Genomic DNA, 27,411 nt, shown 5'->3' on the forward strand with positions numbered 1-27,411 from the left:
CACTGTATTAAAGGGAACACAAAAAATAAAATAAAATAAAAATAAATAACTAAAATGATAAAGATTTAAAAAATAAAAATCCAACCATTAGCAGGAGAAGCCAGGGACCAGCAGTCGCATATCATCAGTAAGAGAACTTGGTAAAGGTATATGCAAGAAAGGAAGGCACGGCAATAATGTTTTCACTATTTATTAATGATACCAATGAAGGCATATCAAGTTTAACGCTGAAGTTTGCTGATAATACAAAGGGCAGGTTAGTTAATAACAGACATCAGAGTATACTACTGCAATAAAAACTTCAAAAATTAGGCAGATGGGTTGAGAAATGGCAACTGAGGTTTAACATTAATAAATGCAAGGTACTGTACTCGGGTTGCAGTAATTCTAGAATAACATACTAGTAAAGTGGTACAACTGGAATTCTGCCAACAGGGACACTGTGATTAGCCATTGTATAACAGAATGGTTAAACTGTATCTTGAGTCTGTATACAGATCTGAAAGCTTCATTTTAGGAAGGATATGGATCTCTAGAAAACAGTGCAAAGAAGAGCAACAAAATTAGTCAGGAGCACAAAAAAAGATTTGAGTTCCATAAATTGCAGTTTCCAGCAGAGTCTGGAACCTAATACCTGCAAGATCTGATTGATGTGTTTAAGGCTTCAAATAGATTAAATAACACATATGTTGATAGGATGGCATCCTGTCTCTTTCTCAGATGACACATGTAAGGGAATATAAATTTAAATTTAAAATGGATGGATACAGGATAATGTGCAAAAATTTGCTTTCGACCAGAGAGCAATTGATTCAAGCTACCCACTTTAACAACATCCAGCTGGTGTTGTGGGAGTGGGTAGCTTGAATAAATTTAAGAAGGGATCGGAGAAATTGTTAGAGGAAGATGGACAAATGATGATATGAGCAGTTTTTTTTTTTTTTTTTTTCTGGCTGCTATAAAAGCTTGTTTCCTTGCATCATTTGTCACTATTAATACACATTTTATAAGTTCTTCAGATTCAACACAATCACCTCAGAAGGGTGTCCCCTTCCTTCTCATCTTTCAACAGTGCTTGCATGTAAATAGTTTGTCCAATTAGTATAATCCCATGCCATTTTTAACAGCATTTCACCGTATTGTCTCACATAGCAGATGGCATTTAAATTGTGTTTCTGAGAAAAGGTCCTGCCAACAGGGTGTGTATACTTTTTCATCCACTAAACTACTCATTTCTTTCCATAGCCAAGCAGTTATCTTAAATCAGCTTTCAACTACAAATGAGGTAAAGAACACCTTGAGAGTTTGCAGATCTTTCAACCTGTGCTTTTCTACAAATCTTTCACACTTCACAGGTCACAGCCAAAGTAAAGGACAAACTGCCTCACCAGTACATGGGACCTGTAATTTATGATCTGTTATGTTTCAGCAGATTTATCCAACCTTCTGTTGCATGACACCAATACATTTTGAAGCCCAAACTTTCACAGCTTGATATTTGGAATTTAATTTCAGTTATAAACTTTCTGGCTAGGTTGTCCAAGCTTAATATATATTTGAGTTGATTGTGGTGCAAGCAACTGTTAAATATTGTGATGTTCTCTTTCTCTCTCAACTCCTCTGTGGCCATATCAGAGTATAAAAAAAAAAAAATTATGCTCTGGTATACTCTGTGGTGAGCTATAGTGGGTTCGCAAGGGCTCGCGAGAGCCCATTGTTATTTTTTTTTGAAAATTTGCAAGCCCATTGTTGAAACGATCATTTATTTTACAAATGAAATCCTGAATGCAATTATTGAGTATCCAGAGCCGAAACTTCAGTGGGGTGAGCGGGACCCCATCCCCAGCATTTTAATGGCACAATAAATCAGTTATGTATTTTAAAATTGCTTCATTTTTGATATAATTACAGTTGGACCTCTGTTTAACCAACTTTTTTACAGCAAATTTTTTTGAATGCCTCTTGGTAATTACATTTAAAATGGTTTCCGTTGAATGAAGAAAATTTGCATGTAACGAACGGATTAGGAAAGACAACTTTGTATACGTTGTTCTCACTTCTGGCTTTGAGGCAATTTAGATAATTTGAAAGTGCGAATTAAGGGTGAAAGGGATTGCCGTTTCACAATGTTAAGTGGTGTCCGTAAAACCTATGCAGTCACATTCCGAGAAGTCGTGCTAGTCAATATGCTTTCCATAACCAGTCAGAGGATTAAGAAGATTCTCGACACAGATTATAGCCTCTGGTCAACCTGTGTTGTGGTTCCCCTTTACTCTGACAAACAGGCATATGTTTTTCGGAGAAGTGAGTGATCCACGCCTTCCAGTAAATTTCTTCGTCTATGTTTACATGGTCAAAGCAGCTGAATATCCAAGTGATTCTGACATTTTGCACAGTATTCAAAGAACTAGTGAAAGTAGCAATGTGGGGGGGGGATTGAGGCAACTAAAATACACAAACTTTACAAAGATGATATGTTGGCAGATTTTGAAACTTCATAGAGGCTTTCACTGTGTAGAAAATGTTAATGGCATACAGGCAATAATTAAAAAAAAAAAAAAAAAACTGTATGCATATCACCAATCTCCAAAAAACCAGTGCGAATTAAGGATGATTGCTAAAGAACTTAATGTGGAAACTATAAAGATCGGTCGTGTGTTCGGGCCACAATGTATTAAATCGACTTTTAATCTGGAATTTCGTAAACATTTAGCACTAATGATCGACATCCTGCAGGAGCTCTCTTACATTTCAGAAGCTTTACACAATTACTACGGTAAAAGCAGATAAATTATTTATTTGAATTATCAATGCTATTGCTAATTTGAAAAATTCTGAAGGACGAATATGAAGCTAAAATTGAGAGCATGTTGAAGTGGAAAGAATTTGAAGGAATCAAAATCAAAAGTAAGAACACATTTAAAAAATTACATCGTGACAAGTTATTAAATGCATTGTTTTATCCTTAAAGGATAAGTTATTAATACAACAGAGAGTGATTTTAAATTAAATAAAGAAAATAATGATACCATTGAAAGGAATTTCGTCTCGGTGGCCAGATGGTGAAAACCGAATAAGAAATTTGTTTTCTGATAAAATATGAAATAAAAATTAATGATTTTAAAGATTTTGTCAAAGACAGTTTATCTTTAAAATCGAGTGAAATGAATGAATAATGTTGACAATTAAACACGTTGCAGATTATGATGACCATACATCTAAATGGAAAACCATTGCTTCAGTTTGATCCAGATCGTTACATCAAATCATTACTCTGTAATCATTGCTCAACTATTGAGCAAAGCAGAAGATCGACAACAAATATTAATAAAGAAGTAAATTGGCAATTTTTAGAATAAAATTTTCTTGAATATTTTTTGTGTAATAATTTTTTTCATGTAATCTGTGATTTTTGTGTACTTTTTCTAGAAAGTTTGTTTTTTATGTAATATTTATTTTTATATTAGTAATATAATAGTAATAAGTAATAGTAATCGTGGCATGTGATGCAAGAAAGCAAGCGTATGTATCATCGTATGAAGCTTATGTAGCATCAGCCAAAAAAAAAAATTTAACACAACCATTCCCTCCAAATGCCTGTCCAGTTCCTCCTTAAATTTATTTAACCTATCAACTTCCATGACATATGGAAGTTTGTTCCAGCAATTAACTGCCCGCTGGCTAAAGGCAAATTTCAGCACATCTATTCTACAGCTATCTTTCTTCAATTTGAATTTATGACCCCTTAGGTTCGTAATCTGAACAAGTGGAAGAATCCATTAGAATTCAGTGTGATCAACCCATTCAAGGCCTTATACACCTCAATCAGATCACCTCGCAGGTGCCTAGTCTCCAGCCGCTGCAATTTGCAGAACTTAAGCCTCTCTTGGTAAGAGGATCCTTTCATTCCCTTCATCAATCTTGTTGCCCTTCTCTGTACACACTCAAGCAAATCTACATCCTTCCTAAAATGAGGCCTCCAGACCTGTACGCAGTACTCAAGGCATGGCCTGACCATTGCCTTATACATAGGGCCAATCACTTCCTTGTCCCTACTAGCAAAATTCCTGTATATCATTGACAAAACCCCATGACCTGCTCTGGTAGCCAGTCTGCATTGCTGAGAAATTTAAAATTGTGGAAAGTTTTGTGATAGTTATGTTATTTGTGATAACATAACTATCACAATGGAAAATATTTCACATTATTTTTTATTTGCAATATTAAAATTTTATCATGAAAAAAAATGTATCCATTATATGTCCCTAATTGTTAAAAAAAAAAAAGACGAATAAGAAAGTTGCGGGTGTGCCAAGCACACTCAACTTTTTTACGAAGATGAAACATCCTTCGCGTTTCTTTTAGGTATTTTGATTTGTATATATTGATTACGAAATAAAAGAGCTTTTTTATTTTAAATATTTTATTGATCATTCACAAATTTACAAAATTTCTGGAATGCAAGATACAATGGATGTATGATAACTAAAGTAAGAGATGTATACTTGCGATTGCAACGTATCTAAATATCTCTGGAAAACAGTGTCGATTGAAGTACCGATCTTTGTAGTTGGAGCAACATATGCAGCTGTTAGGGGAACCTAACAATGGAACGTAACGAAAATGCCAGATGAAAAATAAACTGTTGACAAATATTTGTATTGTCGCAGTCATATGACAAATACATGTATTGTTGCAATCATACTTACTCCAGACACTATTGTATCCAGTTATAATCATAAGGGGAGGCATGACGACCAGGTTTTTAAGCTTTTTTTTTTTTTTTTTTTTTTTTTTTTTAGATACACCTAGAAACATTTTACACATTCATTAAAAGCATGGTTAAGGGGGTAATAAGCCCCATTTGTTCACCCCCCTGAATCCGCCCCTGACTTAAGATATCATACCGGTCACGAAAAATATGTCACATGCTCTAATCACACTACTAGTAGAGCAACCATGGAAAGCGCCTCTGATAGAATCCGTGGATGACATCACTTCCGTGACCGATCAAATTTACTGAGTAGAAAGTCAGAAAAACTGCGAGCCCATTATTAAAGTATTCACAGCTCACCACTGGGTATAGTCACATAAAGTCAAGAAAGAAAAAGAAAGAGAGAGAGAGAGAATGTGTTGCCATATTTAACAGTCGCTTGCACTACAATCAACTCAAACATGTAACTACTGTACCTTCACATTTTGTCCCTCCATTTGTCATTTTTTTTTCTATTTATAATATTTACTTAATTTTCTTTACTTTTTTTTTATTTTTCTCCTTTTTTCAATAATTTTAAGTAGACAGTTACATAATCATTACCATCCAGGTTCAAAACATCTTTAATAGGGGTTTGACATTTTTAGTTTATTTTACTTTATTAGGAAAGTCAAAATATCGGCCACCCACCATTTCACCTATCCATTACCTCTAAAAAGTTTCTCTAGTTCTTCCTTGAATTCACTCAAGCTATTGACTTCCATAACAGATGGAAGTTCGTTCCAGCATTCAACCACTCACTGACTATAGGAAAATTTCCACACATCTATTCTGCAACCACTTTTCCTCAATTTGAATTTATGTCCCTCTCACGTGCATAATCTCAGCAAGCGTAAGATTCACATCAGCACTGAGCTGGCTCAAACCATTCAAAACTTTAAACACCTCAATAAGATCACCTTGCAGGTGCCTAGTTTTTAGATGCTGCAATTTACAAAACAAAGTGGTAAGAGCACCACTTTGTTCCCCTCACCAATCTCATTGTTCTCTGTACTTGTTCCAGCAGCTCTATATCCTTCCTACAATGAGCACTCCAGACCTGTATGCAGTGCTCAAGATATTACCTAACTATCGCCTTATACAAAGTGTTAATCACTTCCTTATCCCTGATAGCAAAATTCCTGTATATCGCTGACGAAACCCCATGAGCTATCCTGGCAGCCTATCTGCACTGCTCAGAGAACTTCATACTGACTGTACAATTACTCCCAGGTCTTCTTCTTTCTTCAGGCGCCTCCGTAGCCAGGTGGGATGGAGCAGCAGTGCGTAGCACACACTTCTTGATTAGACCGGGGTTCAAGCCCGTCACCACCAAATACGGAGGGTGCGGAAAGGTCAGGGAATGACCACCGCATATCCCGGAGCAATATGGCCTTAGTTGCTAATGCTCCTAAAAACCAAATAACTAACCAACCCAGGTCTTCATTCTCTACTACCCTAACTGCTACCCATATGCAGTACTTTGCATTTGTTAATGTTAAACTTCTGTTGCCATTCTCAGCCCAGCTGCCTAACATTTCTAGATCCTGTTGCAGTAGAATACTGTCATTAATAACCCTGCCAACCTTTCTTTATCATTTGCAAACTTGGACATTAAGTCTGATATACCTTCATTAATATCATTTATATTAATGAAGGTCTGTAATTACTTGTATCACACTTTGATCCCCCTTTGTGAATTGGAGATTTGCTAATCTCCAGTCTGTGAGGTCCTCCCCTGAATCTAAGAATGCTCTCATAATCATGGCTAAGGGTTTGCTTAAATTACTTTGCTGCCTCCTTTAATATAACTGGATAGATTCTGTCCACCCCCAGGTGCCTCTCTTATGTTTGATTTCAACAATTTCTCCTCTAGAATTTTATCAAACCCTGTTAGAGTTTGATAAAATTCTAGCCTCCTCTTCCCTACAGAATTCCTCGTGTGTGAATGCAGATGCAAAATACTCATTCAGTTTCTCAGCTACCTGAGCAGGATCATCAACAGTAGAAATATCAATTGGACCAATCTGATTAGTTACCTTCCTTTTATAGTACACATAAGTAAAGAAGTCTTTGCTGTTTTTCTTTGCATCCTTTGTCAAAGATTTCTTGTAATCTGCCTTCACTTGCCTAACCTCCTTTGTAACTTGATTACAAAGGAGGTTAGGGCGCTGAATCTCTTTAAAAGTTACAGCTGTCAGTTACAGGCTCCGCAAAATCGATAAGTGTTTGCCTTTTATTTACATGATTGTTATTTTATATTGTACTTAATACGTAGTCATATAGTTATAGTTACGCTGGTTATTTTTTATTTTTTATTTAGATAAAGAGTTTCTGTGGATTTTACTTACGATAGGTAAAACCATTATTTCGTTCCATTTTTGTAGCCATTGTTTTTGGATATAGTGGTAGGGAATTCAAATTTTTTTAATTGAGGTAGCTAGGTAGCTCTAATGCATAATTATATAGTAATACGCTTCACTGTTTCTATTTAATAGTTTCTATTCAAATACTATTGACATTTAATTTATTGATTTTATTAATTTAAACTACCATGCCCCAGACTAGAGCAGCAAAGCAACGGGCACAAAGTGGCAGGAGTGCTGTGACTCGGGGGAGAACTGAGGGGGGCAATTCTCCAACACATCACAGCCTAAAAAAATGTGCAACTTGTGAAATGTTTGCCGAACTCTCTGGAACGGAACATGATATTGCCATGGGGGATGTCTTTGTGTGCGCGCGATGTAAGGAGTGTAAGGAAATCAGGCGACAACTCAGCGTTGTTATGGGCCTATATGAGAGTTTGAAGGACAGGGTGGATGCCCTCGAAAGATCTAAATTGAGGGGCCCATCAGGCTCTCAGCTGCCCACATCAATGCCAGAGCTTGCACTTGGTCATCACGCAACACAGCGGCAACCCCTAAGGCAGAATGCGCTGGTCCCACAGGAACTAGTAGTTGTTGGTGACTCTATTGTCAGGGAAACGGGGAACATCCTTTGTAAAAAGGATAGGTGGAACAGGACCAGGGTATGTCTGCCAGGGGCAAAGGTTGATGATGTTGTAGAGCGGATATCATCTTTCAAGGGCACAAAAGGTGATATAGTTGTACACGTTGGCACTAATGATATTAAGAGTAGGAGACCGGCGGAATTACTCAACAAGTACAGGTCACTGTTGAAAAAAAGCCGTGAAATAGGGTTGAATTTGAAAGTGCCTGCAATTCTGCCCAGACACGATAGGAGGGAGTACATGATGAGAGCCTTGTCGATCAATTCGGCCCTGGAAAGATTGTGCAAGGCTCAAGGGGTAGAATTTTTTTCAGCCTGGACTGTACTTGTTAACAGGAGAGATTGCTTCTACAGGGATGGGATACACTTAAATAGAAAGGGTGCAAGAATATTTGCTGATGCTATCGAGGCAGTGTTAGGTGGGTCGGAAAACTGCTAGTTTGGGGGGATACAAAGACTAATAGTTTAACAGTAACCGCAGGCAGAGGTGAAGGTGATTCTTGCACAACTTGTATTAGAATAAGAAGTGACCTGGAGCGAGGGGTGTTGGGGGTTTCAGGGACGGATGGCAGTCATCATGGAATAGTTGGGTATATGGGATGTGTTAGGGTAACAAGGAATAGGCATAGGAGCATGTATGCTTGCATGTATACCAATGCTAGAAGTATAGTAAATAAATTTGATGAATTTGAAGTGTTGGTCAAGACATTAAAGGCGGATATTGTTGGGATAGCAGAGACGTGGTGTCACAAAGATATAAGGAATGCAGAACTGGAATTTGGGGAGTACAATGTGTTCAGAAAGGATAGACAGGACAGAAAGGGAGGGGGTGTTATGCTGTTAATTAAGAAAAACATAAAATCAAAGGAAGTGCACCCAGTTAATATAGATGAACAGTGCTCAGTTGAGTCAGTTTGGTGTGAGATAAGCACTGCGAAAGGAAAAATAAGAGTAGGAGTGTGTTATAGGCCTAATGACTTGAATGAGTACAATGAACAATTGTACAGAGAAATAGAGTGGGCCAGTAAATCAGAATGTCTTATAATGGGGGATTTTAACTTCCCAGATATTGACTGGAACTTGTGGGTTGGTCACTCACACACTAGTCAGACTTTTGTGGATTTATTGGATGATTGTTTTCTGCAGCAGCAGCATGTTCGAGAGGCAACCAGAGAAAGTAACACTCTTGATCTGGTTATCAGCAGTGATCATTCGTGTATTAAGAATTTGCAGATAAAGGAACCACTAGGTGGCAGTGATCACAGTGTGCTGAAGTGGGATTTACTCAAAGAGGTAACTACCGTCAGGGGTAAAGGAAAGGGTTTTTGCTTCCGTAAAGGGGAGTACAGTGGTCTCAGACAGTTTTTAAATTCTGTACAGTGGGATCAACTGACGATGTTACAAACAGTAAATTCTAAGTGGGAAGCATTCAAAGAATTAATCGTGGAAGCTACTAGACTTTATATGCCGATTAAGAAATATCGTTCAAGGTTTAGGCCTAAATGGTTATCAAATGAACTAATGAGACTTGTGACAGAGAAGAAAAATGCATGGGATGCATATAAGTTATCAGGTGACGCAGAAGCCTGTGGCAGATATAAGCTAGTCTGTAATCAGGTCACAAAGGAGGTTCGGCAGGCGAAGGTGGATTACGAGAAATCTTTGGCAAAAGATGCTAAGAAAAACAGCAAGGATTTCTTTACTTATATAAACTCTAAAAGGAAGGGGATGAATATGATTGGTCCACTTGACATCGATGGTTCGACTGTTGATGTTCCTGCTCAGATAGCAAACAAACTGAATGAGTATTTTGCATCTACATTCACACGTGAGGAATTATTACAATTTGAAAATGGAAGAAGGTTATCAAATTGTAGCAGTGTGCTTAATGATTTTGTAATAACTGAGAGCAAAGTGGAGGAGAAATTGTTGAAGTTAAACATAAGAAAGGCACCTGGGGTGGATGGGATCTATCCAGTTATTTTAAAGGAGGCGGCAAAGCAACTAAGCAAACCCTTAGCCATAATTATGAGAGCATCCTTGGACTCAGGGGAGGTTCCCACGGACTGGAGATGTGCAAATGTGTCCCCAATTCACAAAGGTGGATCGAAGGGTGACACGAGTAATTACAGACCAGTTAGTTTAACTTCTGTTCCGGGTAAAATAATGGAGTCGCTGGTTAAAGATGCATTGCAGGATCATCTAGACAAGACTGCAGCAATAATTCAAACACAGCATGGGTTTGTTAAGGGAAAGTCTTGTCTGACAAATTTGATTGGTTATTATGATGTGGTCACAAAGGAACTGGATGCAAAAAATAATTTTGATATCATATACTTGGATTTCAGGAAAGCTTTTGACACTGTTGCGCATGGAAGACTACTGTACAAATTGGAGCAGAATGGTATTAAGGGTAAGTTGCTACAATGGATAAAAGGATGGTTAAGTGGGAGAAGACAGAGGGTGGTAATCAATGGGTGCTGCTCTTCGTGGACTAATGTTATTAGTGGAGTCCCACAGGGTTCGGTGTTGGGTCCACTGTTGTTTTGTGTATTTATCAATGATATTGATGAAGGTATATCCGGCTTAATGTCGAAGTTTGCAGATGACACAAAGGTTGGCAGGGTTGTTAATGACAGTAATGGCAGTGTGCTACTGCAACAGGATCTAGATAATTTGGGCAGATGGGCTAAGAAGTGGCAACTGAAGTTCAACCTTGACAAATGCAAAGTACTGCATATGGGTAGAAGTAACCCCAGAGAAACGTACCGACTGTGTGGTACTACACTTAAGGTGGTAGAAAATGAAAAAGACCTGGGAGTAATTGTGCAGTCAGATATGAAGTTTTCTGAGCAGTGCAGACAGGCTGCTAGGGCGGGTCATGGGGTTTTGTCAATGATATATAGGAATTTTGCTAGCAGGGAAAAGGAGGTGATTGTCCCTCTGTATAAGGCAATGGTCAGGCTACGCCTTGAGTACTGCGTACTGGTCTGGAGGCCTCATTTTAGGAAGGATGTAGATTGCTTGAGCGTGTACAGAGAAGAGCAACACGATTGTTGAGGGGAATGAAGGGATTCTCTTACCAAGAGAGGCTTAAGTTCTGCAAATTGCAGTGGCTGGTGACTAGGCACCTGCGCGGTGATCTGATTGAGGTCTATAAGGCCTTGAATGGGTTGAGCACGCTGAATTCTGATGGGATCCTTCCACTTGTTCAGATTACCAACCTACGGGGACATAAGTTCAAATTAAGAAAGGACAGATGTAGAATAGATGTGCGGAAATTTGCCTTTAGCCAGCGGGTGGTTAATTGCTGGAACAAACTTCCATCTGTCGTTGTGGAAGTTGATAGGTTAAATAAATTTAAGGAGGAACTGGACAGGCATTTGGAGGGAATGGTGTGATTTTTTTTTTTTTTTTTTTTTTTTGGCTGATGCTGCATAAGCTCCTACACTTGCTTTCTTGCATCATGTGCCACTACTACTACTACTACTACAGACTAGCTTATATCTACCATAGGCTTCTGTGTTGCCTGAAAATTTATATGCATCCCATGCAGTTTTCTTCTCTGCACATGAGTCTTATTAGTTCATCTGACAGCCATTTAAGCATAAACCTTAAATAGTATTTCTTGGTTGGTACAAAAAGCCTAGTGACTTCCATGATTAATTCCTCAAATGCTTTCCATTTAGAATTTACTGTTGGTATCATCAGTTGGTTTCACTTTATAGAATTTAAAAACTGTCTGAGACCACTGTAGTCACCTTTACAAAAGCAAAAACCTTTCTCTTTACTCCTGATGGTAGTTACATCTTTAAGTAAATCCCACATCAATACACTCTTTAATTTGATAATTATTGCTGACAATAAGATCAAGAGTATTACTCCCTCTGGTTGCTTCTCAAACATGCTGCTGTAGAAAACGGTCATCTAATAAATCCACAAAAGTCTTGCTAGAGTGCAAGTGCCCAATCCACAAGTTCCAGTCAATATCTGGGAAGTTAAAATCTCCCATTATAAGATATTCTGTTTTACTGACCCAATCTATTTCCCTGTACAATTGTTTTTTGTACTCATCAAAGTCATTAGTCTTATAATGCACTCCTACTCTTGTCTTTGCTTTACAGGTGCTTATGTCACATTGTACTCACCAACCATGTCAACTGGATGCACTGCACTATATTTTATGTGTTTTTTAACTTACAACATAACCCCTCCTCCCTTCCTGTGCTGTCAGTCCTGTTTTTACACATTGTACTCCGCATATTTAAATTCTGCATTACTTATATCTGTCTGCCACCATGTCTCTGATATCCCAATAATATCCACATTTGATGTCTTGACTTCACTTCACTTGCATCAAATTTATTTATTATGCTCCTAGCATTGGTGTACATGCAAGTATACATGCACTGCTCTTACTCTTAGTACCCTAACACAGCCCGTGTATTTACTTGTTCCATGATGACTCCCAGCAGTCCTTGAAATCTCTGGCAACTTGTTTTCCAGGCTGCTGCTAATTTCAATAGAAGCAGCACAAGAAAAAATTTCACGTCTTCCTGCAGCTATTGTTTATCTATTAGTCTGGTTATCCCCCCCCAAGCTAGCAGTTTTCCGACCCACCTAAAAATGCTTCAATAGCATGAGCAAATATTCTCGCACCCTTTCTATTTAAGTCTATCCCATCCCTGTAGAAGTATTCACTCCTATTAGCAAACACGGACCATGCTGAGAAAAATTCTGTACCATGAGCCTTGCACAATCTCTCCAGAGCTGAATTGATTGACAAGGCTCTCATCATATACTCCCTCCTATTGTGTCTGGGCAGAAGTGTAAAGACTTTCAAATTTAACCCTTACTTGTGACTTTGTTCCAACATTGACCTGTACTTGTTAAGTCTGCAGATCTACATTTCATGGCATAACGTGTACAACAATATCACCTTTTGTGCCATTAAAAGATGATATCTGTTCTACGTCATCAACTTTTGCCCCTGGCAAACATACCCTAGTCCTATTCCACCTATCCTTTTTGCACAATATATTTGCTGTTTCCCTGACAATAGAATCACAGACAACAACAACAACAACTATCTCCTATGGAACAAACATATTCAGCATCGAAAGTTGCCACTGCATTGCCTGATGACCAAGTACAAGCTCTGGCATTGATGTGGGCAGCTGAGAGCTCGGTGGGCTATAATTTAAATCCTTCAAGAGCATCCATCCATCCTGCTCTTCAAGCTCTTATAAAGGCCCAAACAATGCTGAGTTTGCATTTGATATCCTCACACTCTACATTAAGCACACACAAATACATCCCTTGGCAATATCACATCCTGTTCCTGATAGCTTTGAAAATGTCAAACAAGCAGTACATTTCATAAGGTTGTAATTAAGAGGACAACCGTCCTCTTCAGTTCTTCCCTGAGCCATGGCACTCCCGCTACCTTGAGCCTTTTGCTTTTCTGCTCTGAGGCATGATTTCATTTCAAATTCCATATAATTAAAAATACTACACTAAACTTATATCCTAATGCAGTAATAACACTATACATCGGTTATGCTAATGAAATTTACATTATTGAATATGTATGTATATTGCAATATCAAGCTTATGGTATACGCATTTCATATCTCCTACCAAGTTTACATTATGTGTATTTCATATCTCCTATCAAGTTTAAGTTGCATGTATTATGCTATACTGTTACCTTTGTAAATTCAAAGTAGTTATAATAGATAATAAATTTATCTATCTATCATCAACCTACGTGATTCGAACTCTCAAGCGGCCTATTTGCAATACTATATCCAGTGCTTTTTTTTGTAAAAAAAATAGGTGCCAGTAGTCATTCTTTGCTATCAGGAAAAATTGAAAATTAAAAGGATATGAAAAGTACTCTAAACATTTTTTTTCCTGATATTGTTACTTTCGTAGTAATGTTTTTGGAATAAGAATAACAAATTTAGTATATTAACAAGTTTATTAAGCATAAATTTATTATTCAAGTATATAAAAAAATAAGTAAAATGTGAGTAAAATAAGTAAATAAATCGATCAATTACTGAGTGCCAGGCACTCAGGATGAAGGGTCCATAGTCACGAATGGTCATTAGTGTAATATCTCAAATAGAGAGCTTTATGGTAACCGAAAAAAAGTTTCTAGTACCCCGGCTTGGCCTAAAACTGAGGAACTAACAAAAACGTTGTCTATTTGAGTCTTTCCAGTTGTGAATGATGAGGGTGGGAGAAGCCAATTAAAGTCTTGGGGGAGAAGCGACTCGCAGGTGAGGGCCGTGCAAGACTCTGCACAGGTGCCTCCCCACCACCGCCGCCTCAACACTGGCTCTCTGAGTACCTTCTTGCCGTGACAACTCCAGCTTTGAAAATTGTTAAAAAATACTTCTCGTCGCAAAATTTATAAATGACCTTTATAGAATTATTAACTAACTATTTAGTAACCTTTTTGTCACCAAAAGGAGTTACTAAGTACAAAGAAGCACGCTATCAAAGTGCAATAAAAAATTGTTTTTTTAATTTTAACACAAAAAGTAAATGATAGATTTCAATCAGAATAGTTTTCCTTTGATAAGCATCGAATAACATATAGCTAATATGATTTTTAAATTTTTAGCTCCATTAGCAACGGAAATAGAGGGGGAGATACGAAAATGACTCATTTTTCTGTCTGGCACCGCCATTTTTAATTTTAAAAATATTTTAAAATTATATTTTAAACCTACTCGTTGAGCTGTTTCCAATGGTGTATAATAAGCTATAGGTTGTCAACAACATTTTTGCCCCACCACATTTACCCCACCCCCCATTTCTCAGACAAATTTTTGTCAACAACGATCAATATGCCATTATGTTGGTCCACATGATGTACAAGCCCATGCAAAATTTCAAGTGAATAGATTGAGTGGTTCCAGAGATACAATGCTGTGATGGACGGACAGACAACCGAGTGACATTATAAGGGTTCTTTGTTAGACTACGGACCCTAAAAAATAATAAGTAAAAATAAATAACATAAGTAAAAATAATTTCATAATAGTTCTCGTAGAATATTCCAAATATTAATTAAGTTCTCATCCAACACGCTATGCTGACTTCTTTTCTTCCTCTTCATGTTTCTCTTGCTGAATGACATTTCCGAAGCAGCCACGAATCAACATATTTTGCTGGATCGAAGCGGGTCAGTAGAGGGCATACAATTTTAAGAAACAGTAGTGAAGAAACTGCTTTTGTCATCAACGAAGCTCTGGTTGGGCTGACAATCAGGATTTTCACTTGTGAAAATCCTCGTTCACATTCACTCGATGAAATTGGTATCGTATTCAGAGCGTCTATCAAATGCTTCAATTCTTCTGAAACCATCTTTTCAATTAAGTATTCCCAAAATCCACGAATTGTATCTCTTTCATTTAACTGTAACCTAATTGACAATTTTCTAATTTCACTTTCACCAAATGCCAACAATTCATGTTTAGGTTTAATACCTTCGTTGTCCTCGTTTTCCTTCTCTCATCATCGGTATTGTCACTAGTTCTTAAATTTGAATTTTTTTCTTTTCCTTTTTCGTTTTTTTTTTTTAAACTGTCCAAAATGTCAGTGTCATTCGGATATTCAGGTACTGTGACCATGTAAACAGAGATAGAGAAAATTTATGGAAAAGTGTGGATAACGCACTTCCAAGAAACAACAGATGATTATTTGTCAGCGCAAAAGAAAATCACTCTCTCCTAATTCTTGAACGGGACACTTACAGTTGATTCACAGCAGTGTCAAACCTACAGCCCGCCTGGAAAGTGAACTAAAACAGCATTTTAAATTTTGTTAATTATCAAAAAAAATTTTCTCATTAAATGTTTTGTTCAGTAAATGTAATTTTTGTGTATTGTACACAACAAAATTTTTGAATATTTTCAATTTTACTTTTATATGCAACAAGATATGGAAAATGTAACACACTAAAGAGATCTAACTTTGAATTTTTTTTGAATATGGCTCCTGTACGGGAAATTTGGACACCACTGCAGTAGAAGGTGGACCAGAGCCCATTGGGAATACCCCTTGATCTGGTCACTGTTGACCAGCTTGACTTCTTTGTATGTGAGACAGGTGGTCGGATAGGTTTTACCAGGTACCACTAAGTTGTAGAATGGTAATCCCTTTAGTTCTCTTAATTCGCGCAGCAGCACTAATTGCCTAAATTGCCTGAAGGCCAGAAATGCGAACAGTGCGTACCGAGTTAATTCCCTCCTAATCCGTTTGCTATATGAAAATTTTCTTGCTCAACAGAAAGTATTTTAAATGTAACTTCGAAGGCGAATTCAAAATAATTTGCTATAAAAGGACTTCGTTAAACAGAGGTCCGACTGAGTAATTTAGAATTTTAAAAATGGCTATACAGTTTTATATAGAAAATATCTTAACAATAGACAGTGAAAAATCCAAATTTAGTTAAAATAATTTTAAGCTTATTTGAATAGTAGGTAAATATGTGAAAAAAATTTACGGAATATTACAAATTTCGAAGTATACTTCATCCAAATGTCGCACATCACTGTTAATAAAGGTGCCGGTACACCATACCATCCCAAAAAAAGTACTGACTATATCTATGCAAAATCACCGATACTAAAAGCTCTACGAATATTAATGTTGTATGTTACAGACTACATGATAAAGTTAAGTTATTAAAACATGCATGTAGTGCTATAAATTATAGCTTATAAGCCTCTTCTGATACTGATTAAACTGCTACAAAGCTATGTAGAAACTTCCAAGTATCTCTTATATCAATACTAAAACAATGGTGGCAAAATTCAAATGTTCTTTTCGATTCAACACAATGCCAGCAGAAATCGACTGTGGTTTTTAAGCAATTACAAGAGACAAGTGAAGAACAAAAACACCATTAGATATCATGCTCACTAATTTCTGGATTAACTTCGGAATCTTTTCAAAATACTTTACACATGAATATGTAATCTGATGGCTGAAAATGTTTTACTGTACTTAAACTCCATCACATGGACAAAGTATTATTCAAAATATTGTATATCTAGCTCCATATTCATTAAAACTTTAGGGATGAATCATATGAAATCGGGAACATGAAAATTATATGAAAATGCTTTAACAGAGGACAAAAGCCTATTTTTTAATACCAAAATGGATTCTTAATTTTTACTCAGGATACTAATAATTCATATAAAATCAACAACAATAATATACTACAGATTTATTCATTAAAAATATTTCAATTTCTTTTTTTTAAATAGTTCAGAATCAATTATGTAAAACAGCAAAAATGTTCACTCACCTGATTAAGTACAAAATTAAACTGTGCATCAGCCTGGTCCATTTTATCTCCTTCCAAAAAACAGAAGTAAGCACGCCCCAAAAGATGATGCTACAAATTTTGAATAATATCATACTTCATTATCTACTTTCTATTAAACACTATTTATTCAATAAATCTAATCTCATTAGTTTTTAGAAATATTTTGCTTATGAAAATGCAATCGCAAAAAATCAAATATGCTTTTATCCATACAGATATGGAAATAGCTATCAAATAAATGCAAGATTAAAAGTACTCTTCTTATTATGACTTAACATAGCAAGTGAAGTAATTTTATATAATGTATTATTATCAAATGTTCAATATGAATATTAACAAGTTTAAACAAATTAATTAATGTACACATTGCAATATATTTCAAGCATGTTAGCAAATAATAACAATTCATGGTTTATAACAAAACACAAGCAAAAAACAAACTTTTTGTGCAAACTGAGAACATTTTGTTTCTGCACATCTGCCATTCTGCCCATTCATTCCTCCAACACAGTACACAGTATCCAGGCAACACAGTATCCCGTGCTTCATCTACAATATACAGTACAGTAGACTCTCGATTTTCCGGATAGATGGTAAAAAAAGAAATCCCAGATAATCGATTTCCCAGTTAATCCAAAAATAAAGAAGTCCCCGACAAACGTAAGAGATACATTCCAGGACTTCTTACTTCGTCGAGTTTTACGTAACTTGGGAATGACTAATAACATATTGCTACTATATTATTATTGACAAATCTGAATTCAGCGTGATACTTGATTATTAGTTTAATTTTCTGATCCAAATCGATCGCTTTTCTTTTCTTGGTAGATTTATTAGTACTGCTGTCACTTATTCTCTTAGTTGGCACCATGATAACGGTCAAAATGAATTTTCTGTAAAGAACTTCACAGGGTTAAAGCGAAAACTCACTATTATCAACCCCGCGCGAGCTCACATTTTATTAAAGCACATTTCTGGAGGTCACTACCAAAAAACAAAAATAATTTGCACTTTCCGTGTTATTGGGCTTTTCTGTTCGTGCATCTAATTATAAACAGTAGTAAACTCATCTTATTGCATTTGCGAGAATACTGAGACAGTTCTGTGAATTTTTATGTTATTATGGGTTTTTTTTTTTTTTTTTTTTGTTAGTTGTTGGTGCATCGGCTTCTGTGGTCATAATGCACCTCCCAAAGTTTTTGCATTTACTCTGGTCCAAGCCCGAGGCAGGATTCGAACCTGCAACCTTTGGGTTGCCAGGCAGGCACTTTACCCACCCGGCTAGCATGGTCGGCGTTATTATGGTGAAATGCGTGTCCCCTTCACTGAAATCTTCAGTCATATATAAAAAAAACCATAAATAAATTGAAAGAATCTTCTCTTCTTTCCTATTTTTTTGCTTGTTACTCTGTATCTCACTTGTGCAATTTGTGCATGCCGTGATCATCATTCAGCAACCTACGTAAAAAATATGGCGACAGATAAAAACAAAAAAAATTACCTCGTACTACTCGCGTGTTCAGTTCAGTACGATGCTTCTCTTTATTTTTTGTGATGTTGATATTAAATCTAATAGCATCCCTTTATTTTTTACGCTGTTACATATGGTTTGGTCACCAACATTATAAGGGTTCATCATTAAAGATTTAACGGATGCACGGTTTTCAAACTTTTGAATAATTTCAAGTTTTTGTTTAACTGAAAGCGCAACTTCTTTGCGTTTGCCCATCATTTTCGCGATTTCTAAACAAAAAAAAAAAAATTATTTACTATAAAAAAAATTTCGAGATCCCCGAGATAAATAATGAAACAAAATTTGTCTTTTTGTGGTGTGACAGAACACAACAATTGACCCGATGCACTAAAACAAACTAAACATTTGGTCTCTCTTTTTTTTTTTTTTTTTTTCTCTTTTTTGAGCAACGGGTGTGAAGACAGTGGTAGTTGCAAGATAATAGGTATATTAATCTCCCAATGATGACTTATAACGCCGCTTCTTGTCGCTTATTTATGACTTGCAACACATCTGTTTGCACCTATTCTAGTTATTACTTGAATTTTTTGATTTCTTTTTTTTTTTTAAATTTGGAGTCTTGGAGTGTTCTGGTTAATCCGATCCCTGTAAATCGAGAGTCTGCTGTATATGGATAGACTTTTTTTGGATAGACTCATATTTTAGATCTATAGCAATTTATCTTATTACTTGCTATAGAGCTAAAAAGTGTTCCAACTTTTTTTTTTTTTTTTTTTATGTGAACCCCAAACACGAGAGGTATTAGAACCTATAGTACTCACTACCGTGCTTGGGTTGGAGGTTGAGAAAACGAAAGAAGATATTTGTTGACATCAGACTTGAACTTCTGTAGACTAATTTTCAGGAAAGACATATGAAGGAAAGTTGTTCCAGAAAACGGCAGTTGAATGAATAAACGAGGATGATGAAAAGTTGGTTCTGTGAGTTTGAAGTTGGACAGTAAATGGATGTTGGCTGGTGGCAGCATGTGTTCGGACTGTTTTGAAAGAGCAAGCGGGAATTATAGAAGCCAATTCAGAACAGTGCATATGGAAGTATCTGTAGAAAAAGCATGCAGCAGAAACAGTATGTATATGAGACATTAATTATATGAGTCATTAATTAACCCAACTACCCTCTTCTGAATGGAATCTAGAAGCTTGAGAGAGGTTTTGGGGGCACCGCCCCCAAATGTGGGAACAATATTCCATGCTAGGGCAGATGATTTGTACAGGATGAACAGCTGTTTGGAAGAAAAATAACGCCGAGATCGAAAGAGAAAACCAAGTTTTTAGATGCAGAAGAAGCAATATTTGTAATGTGCTTGTGCCAAGAGAGATTAGAAGTCAGGGTAATCTCCAAAAGAGATATATCAACTTGCCTAGAAATCGGAGTGTCACCAAAGTTACGCATAGGAGCAGAAGAATCCTTTTTGAAAGATATAAGACAAGGCTGAGTTTTAGAAGGATTGAAATCAACTAAGTTGTCTTTGCCCCACTGAAGAATTACATGGAGATTGGCATTTAAGGAATTGGCAGCAGATATTCGAGAAGTTGAAGCTGATTGAGCAGGGCAAAGTTTCTCAAAATGGAAAGTGGAATGCAATGTGCTATTATCGGGAAAACTATAGATAGGAGTTCCAGTCAATGGAAGAAGTTCATTAATACATAAGAGGAAAAAAGTGGGGGAAAGAACTGAACCTTGGGAGAAGTTAGAAGACAGAGAGCCACCTACCATCACCGTCAGTGAGCAATCAGAGAGAAAACTGGATAACCAATTACAAAAAACAGTTGGCAAACCATAAGATGGAAGCTTGTTTAGAAGACCTTTATGCCAAACACGATCAAAAGCCTTTGAGATGTCAAGAGCAACTGCTTGTGTTTCACCAAACTTTTCCATTGAATTTGTCCATAAATGGGTAACATAAGCCAGAATATCACAAGTGGATCGACACTGATGGAATCCATGCTGACGATCGTTGATCATACGGAAAGTTTCTAGGTAGTTTAAGAGTTGGCAGTTAATTGATTTCTCCATTACTTTAGAAAGAGTAGAAGTAATTGCAATGGGACGATAATTGGATGGGAGGGATTTGTCACCCTTTTTTTAGGAACTGGCTGGATATGAGCAAATTTCCAAGCAGAAGGAAAAACACCTTTAGAATAAGAAAGTGAAAAGAGGCGGCAAAGAATAGGAGTAAGTTTAGGAGCACAGGTTTTGAGAACAAGTGGAGAAATACCATCAGGACCTGGAGCTTTCTTAGCATCAAGATTCGTCAAAATCCTTCTGACATCAAAATCCTTTTGAAGTGACGTTGTTACATGTAGGTGGATAGACATGGCAAAGATAAGGAATTTACACAAATATTGTAATATGCCTAAAAAGTAGTCAGGAGTATTCCAAAAGAGCATTAAGCAAATTCTTTACATAGTTGTTCATCGATGCTACTGAAATTATTAATTATATTATATATTATGATAATGGTAAAAGTCCTTAAGTTTTCAATAAGTTCAAGTGAAATTCTGATTTAACACATTAACTTTTAATAATAATAAGTCTATATGTAAAAATGTACTGTGAAATAAAATTAAATAAAACTGGATGAAGAAGCCAGCTGATAATAAAAAAATTAGTCCATAATGTGCAGATATTAGTTAACAAATTTTAAGAAAGATGGAATTACAAAAAAGATAACAATCCCTATTTTTACTCAAAATTATTGGAGTTTTTCATCCTTTTAATTTGAATACAAGCCTAAAAAGTAGTCAGGAGTATTCCAAAAGAGCATTAAGCAAATTCTTTACATAGTTGTTCCTAAAAAAAAAAAAAAATGTGGAACCATTTAAAACTAGTAAGGGCTGGTTGAATAAATTTAAAATCCAGGGAGAAGCCGAAACTTTCAAAAAAGAACTTGTTGAAATTATTGAAGAGGGATATTATGTGTTATAATTCTCAACAAGTTTTAACATTGATGAAGCAGGACTTGTTTGGAAATGAATGCCTAAAAGAAGTGTCATATTGAAAGAAGAAAAAAACAAGCCAGATTTCAAAGCAGCGAAGGATCATTTGACTTTATTGTTGGGTGGTAACGCTGCGGAGGATTTAAAATTAAAACCCCTTTTAGTTTACCAGGAAGACGGCCAAAGTACAACACAAAATCGACACATTTTTCATGATTAAATTCATCAATTAAATTCATGATTTTAATTGGAATTTTAAGTTTAATTAATTATATATGTATGTAATGCAGAATATTTTATATGTACAAATATTTGATTATTAAATATTCTGACTGACATTTGTGCATCTTTTCACTACCGTTTATTATTGATTAGGAAATATCCTATTGCACCGACCGCAACTCACAAATATACACTCTAAAAGGAAGGGGATGAATCTGATTAGTCCACTTGACATCGATGGTTCGACTGTTGATGATCCTGCTCAGATAGCAAACAAACTGAATGAGTATTTTGCATCTACATTCACACGTGAGGAATCATTACAGTTTGAAAATGGAAGAAGGTTATCAAATTGTAGCAGTGTGCTTAATGATTTTGTAATAACTGAGAGCAAAGTGGAGGAGAAATTGTTGAAGTTAAACATAAGAAAGGCACCTGGGGCGGATGGGATCTATCCAGTTATATTAAAGGAGGCGGCAAAGCAACTAAGCAAACCCTTAGCCATAATTATGAGAGCATCCTTGGACTCAGGGGAGGTTCCCAAGGACTGGACATGTGCAAATGTATCCCCAATTCACAAAGGGGGATCGAAGGGTGACAAGAGTAATTACAGACCAGTTAGTTTAACTTCTCTTCCGGGTAAAATAATGGAGTCACTGGTTAAAGAAGCATTGCAGGATCATCTAGACGAGACTGCAGCAATAATTCAGACACAGCATGGGTTTGTTAAGGGAAAGTCTGACAAATTTGATTGGTTATTATGATGTGGTTACAAAGGAACTGGATGCAAAAAATAATTTTGATATCATATATTTGGATTTCAGGAAAGCTTTTGACACTGTTGCACATGGAAGACTATTGTACAAATTGGAGCAGAATGGTATTAAGGGTAAGTTGCTACAATGGATAAAAGGATGGTTAAGTGGGAGAAGACAGAGGGTGGTAATCAATGGGTGCTGCTCTTCGTGGATTAATGTTATTAGTGGAGTCCCACAGGTTTCGGTGTTGGGTTCACTGTTGTTTTGTATATTTATCAATGATATTGATGAAGGTATATCAGGCTTAATGTCGAAGTTTGCAGATGATACAAAGGTTGGCAGGGTTGTTAATGACACTAATGGCAGTGTGCTACTGCAACAGGATCTAGATAATTTGGGCAGATGGGCTAAGAAGTGGCAACTGAAGTTTAACCTTCACAAATGCAAAGTACTGCATATGGGTAACCCCAGAGAAACTGCATATAAGTAACCCCAGAGAAACATACCAACTGTGTGGTACTACACTTAAGGTGGTAGAAAATGAAAAAGACCTGGGAGTAATTGTGCAGGCAGATATGAAGTTTTCTGAGCAATGCAGACAGGCTGCCAGGGCAGGTCATGGGGTTTTGTCAATGATATATAGGAATTTTGCTAGCAGGGAAAAGGAGGTGATTATCCCTCTGTATAAGGCAATGGTCAGGCCACGCCTTGAGTACTGCGTAGGTCTGGAGGCCTCATTTTAGGATGGATGTAGATTTACTTGAGCATGTACGGAGAAGGGCAACAAGATTGGTGAGGGGAATGAAGGGATCCTCTTACCAAGAGAGGCTTAAGTTCTGCAAATTGCAGTGGCTGGAGATTAGGCACCTGCACGGTGATCTGATTGAGGTGTATAAGGCCTTGAATGGGTTGAGCACGCTGAATTCTGATGGGATCCTTCCAATTGTTCAGATTACGAACCTAAGGGGGCATAAATTCAAATTAAGAAAAGACAGGTGTAGAACAGATGTGCGGAAATTTTCCTTTAGCCAGCGGGTGGTTAATTGCTGGAACAAACTTCCATCTGTCGTTGTGGAAGTTGATAGATTGAATAAATTTAAGGAGGAACTGGACAGGCATTTGGAGGGAATGGTGTGATTTTTTTTTTTTTTTTTTTTGGCTGATGCTGCATAAGCTCATACACATGCTTTCTTGCATCACATGTCACTACTACTCCTACTACTACATATGTTATCTTATGGGAATGGGGGCGCTTGCTTAGCACAGATTCACTTAGCGCGGTGTTTTTCCGGAACGAATTATCAGCAGGGATCACCTGTATTCCTAAAATCTCATGTTATACTGATCCAACAGAGTTTTAAGTTTTTAAATGTTTGAGAATGTTAAACCACATAGCATTAGCATTAGTAGAGGCACATGATGCAATAAAACAAGATTATACAGCATCAGCCAAAAAAACCTCTTCCCATTTCACCATCCATTTGCTCCAAAAGTTTGTCCACTTCTTCCTTGGAGTTATTTAATCTATCAAACTTTCACAACAGATGGAAGTTTGTTCCAGCAATCAACTACCCACTGGCTAAAGGCAAATTTCCGCACATCTATTTGACAACTGTCTTCCAACAATTTTAGTTTATGCCCCCTCAAGTTTGTAATCTGAGCAAGAGGAAGAATCTCATCAGCATTGAGCCTGCTCAATCCATTCAAGGCCTTATACACCTCAATCAGATCATCTCACAGGTGCCTAGTCTCCAGAAGGTGCAATTTACAGAACTCAAGCCTTTCTTCATAAGAGCACCTTTGTTCCACTTTGTTCCACTCGCCAGTCTTGTTGCCCTTCTCTGTACTCATTCTAGCAAATCTGCATACTTCCTAAAATGAGGCTTCCAGACCTGTACACAGTATTCAAGGTGTGGCCTGACCACTGCCTTATGCAAAGGGTTAATTCACCTCCTTATTCCTGCTAGCAAAATTTCCTGTATATCATTGACAAGACCCCATGACCTACTCTGGCACCTGTCTGCACTGCTCAGAAAACTTCATATCTGACTGCACAATTACCCCCATGTCTCTTTCATTCTCCACTATCCTGAGGGTAACCCCACCCAGTTGGTACATTTCTGTGGGGTTACTGTTGTTGTTGTTATTTTGGTTTTTTTAGGAGCATTAGCAACTAAGGCCATATTGCTCCGGGATATGCGGTGGTCATTCCCTGACCTTTCCGCATTCTCCGTATTTGGTGGTGACGGGCTCGAACCCCGGTCTAATCATGAAGCGTGTGCTATGCACTGCTGCTCCTTCCCACCTGGCTACGGAGGCGCCTGGGGTTACTGCTACCCATATGCAGTGCATTTGTCATATACAGTATATAGATACAGTTCAATAACATTTTTTTTTTTTAGCAGAGCAAACCCCATTTAGGAAAAATTAAAATTTAATTATATTTTAAAATTATTTAATTAATTTTTTTATTTCAAATTTTTAAAAAATTTAAAAACATTTCAGAACAACACCCACCTGATCATACATAATGATTTTATCAGCTGTAGTGTAAAGCAATGTTGCTTTTGTAAACAGCTCTCTTTTTTTATCTTTATTTTTTTCCTTATTAGCTTGCTGTACATAGTAAGCAGCAAGGATATCCAGGGCTCGCATCTGGTCTCTTTCAAAATCTCCATAAGTTAAGCCTGCATCACTTCTTGAGGCCTCAAGTATTTTCATAAAATCTTCTTGTTTTCCTTGTTGGTAGTATTCCAACTAAAAACAAAACATTTTAATTAGTATTTTACAGTAAACTGAACACAACAAAAAAAATAATAAAATCTGATAATTAGTAGAGATTTTTAGAAAAAATACTTAATGGTATAAGACAATGCATAATAAATCCTATTACATCATGTTTGTACACAGTGAACTATCAAAGAAGATATACAGTCAGGGCCTCGCATAACGCGAGTTTGATTAACACGATTTGAAAAATTATACCACTTTTCACGATTCAAATTTCCAGTTAACACAATCTTTTTTTTTTATGTGATAGTTGAAAAAAATTTGAATCGCGCGTTAAGCTTACCGCGAGTCGTACGGCCAATAAACAAACGTTTGCCTGCTTGCTTCCCTTGGTGTGTTCCATCAACCTTCAGAAGAAGACGTGTTACTTGTTTGTCTCCTGCTAATAAAGTCAATGCACACTTGCATAAAAATTGAAATTTTTAAATGAGCCAGATGAAAATGTTACCATGAAGAAGATAACAGTAAAAGAATTAGATGAAATCTTTTGTATCGCAGAACCTCAAACAAAAGGTTTAAGGTTTTCTGCGATATTTATTTCGCCAGGGCCCATAGAAGATTGTTGTCGGCTATCGGAAATTGACTGATGAAAAGAGAAAGTCAACACTGTTCAAATATTTCCGCAACAGTCGTTTCGTCATTGTGTATTTTATGTCAGAGGCTCCCAAACTTTCTCGGTTCATGGTGCCCTTAAGTGTCTCAGTAATTTTTTCAAGGGGCACCCAGACCAAAAGAAATACCTAACAGTTCTGTTTAGTAGTTAGGTCCAAACAACTTAATAAGAAATGCTGAAACTGTGAACTACCTCGAGCTAGTAGTTCGTGCGGTGTCCGACAGATGCTGAGTATCACTGTGTTTCCCTCGAAAATTTAAAATATTCCGCGGCGCGCAGTTTGGGAACCGCTGTTTTATGCAATAAACATTTAATTCCATAATTATTTTCCTTATCTTTTATATTGTATACAGTTAAAAAGTTATTTAAAAGGTATTTTTAAAATTTTTTGTGGACATTCCAGAAGGTCAAGGACCAATTATAATTTTTCCTATTGATTATTATATTCAATTAACGCGCTTCCGTTTTGCGCGATGCGCTCACGGTTCGAATTAATCACGTTAATCGAGGCCAGCCTGTATAAATAAATTGGTATCATTTTAATTATATCTCATATTGTGAATACCTTCGCAAATTGCCATGGTATTGCACTACCTCGAATAAGTCACGCTTTGCCAATGGAAAAGACTAACGTTACTTATTCTAGGCAGATTGCACCATCTCAAGACTTTTTTTGTATATGTGCAGGATAATAGCTCTACTATCTTTTTTTTTTTTTTTTTTTTTTTGTATTAGTTGTTGGCGCATCAGCTTCTATGGCCATATTGCACCTCCCAAAGTTTTTGCATTTTACTGATCCAAGCCCGAGGCGGGAATCGAACCCACAACCTTTGGGTTGCCAGGTAGGCACTTTACCTACCTGACTAGCCCGGTCGGCTCTCTCCTACTATCCATTTGTCCCTATTAGACTTAGAAGGCAAAAAGTAAAAGAACGTATTAGTAGAAGAGTAAGAAGAAAAGAAATGGTGTAGAACAGTGGTATCCAACCTTTTCTTGTACGGGGGCCATATTCAAAGTTAGATTTGTTTTGCAGACTGCAGTGAGTGAACAAAACATTGTTCACTCACTGCAGTCTGCAGTAAGTAACAAGATATGGAAAATGTAACAAAACATTATTACATTTTCCATATCTTGTTACACATAAAAGGAAGTTTCTATTTTCCTGTTGCCATTTTTTTTATTTTTAGGCTATATATAAAAAATGCAAATTCCCAACACTTTTATGTGCAACAAATCTGTCAGTGATAAATATGTCAGTAATAAAATTTTTTAGATTTTATTAAAATTATAAAAATATGACTTTTGTTTTTTTTAAATACTTTACTTTTGTTTTTCTTAAAATTCTTTACTTTTGTTTTGTTTTTTTAAATACTTTACTTTTGCTTTTAAATGCTCCCTTTAGAAAATTTCCACCTTGAAAAGGATCACTGCTTTTCAATAT

General features: G+C 36.6%; 1 protein-coding gene across 1 annotated transcript in view; it reads right to left on the bottom strand.

Moving 5' to 3' along the window:
* LOC150079949 (RNA polymerase-associated protein CTR9 homolog) overlaps positions 1 to 27,411 on the bottom strand; it is a 243,782-nt gene that overhangs the window by 191,410 nt on the left and 24,961 nt on the right. The window contains exons 3-4 of the mRNA XM_090383623.1: positions 25,085 to 25,324; positions 17,094 to 17,183 (exon numbers count right to left, since the gene is read on the bottom strand). Of these exons, the coding sequence (XP_090239749.1) occupies positions 17,094 to 17,183; positions 25,085 to 25,324 (330 nt within the window). The remainder of the gene's footprint in view (positions 1 to 17,093; positions 17,184 to 25,084; positions 25,325 to 27,411) is intronic.

Source organism: Mastigoproctus giganteus, chromosome 10 (assembly GCF_048544385.1).
Source record: "Mastigoproctus giganteus isolate SK-2022 chromosome 10, ASM4854438v1, whole genome shotgun sequence".
In the NCBI taxonomy this organism is placed as follows: Eukaryota; Metazoa; Arthropoda; class Arachnida; order Uropygi; family Thelyphonidae; genus Mastigoproctus; species Mastigoproctus giganteus.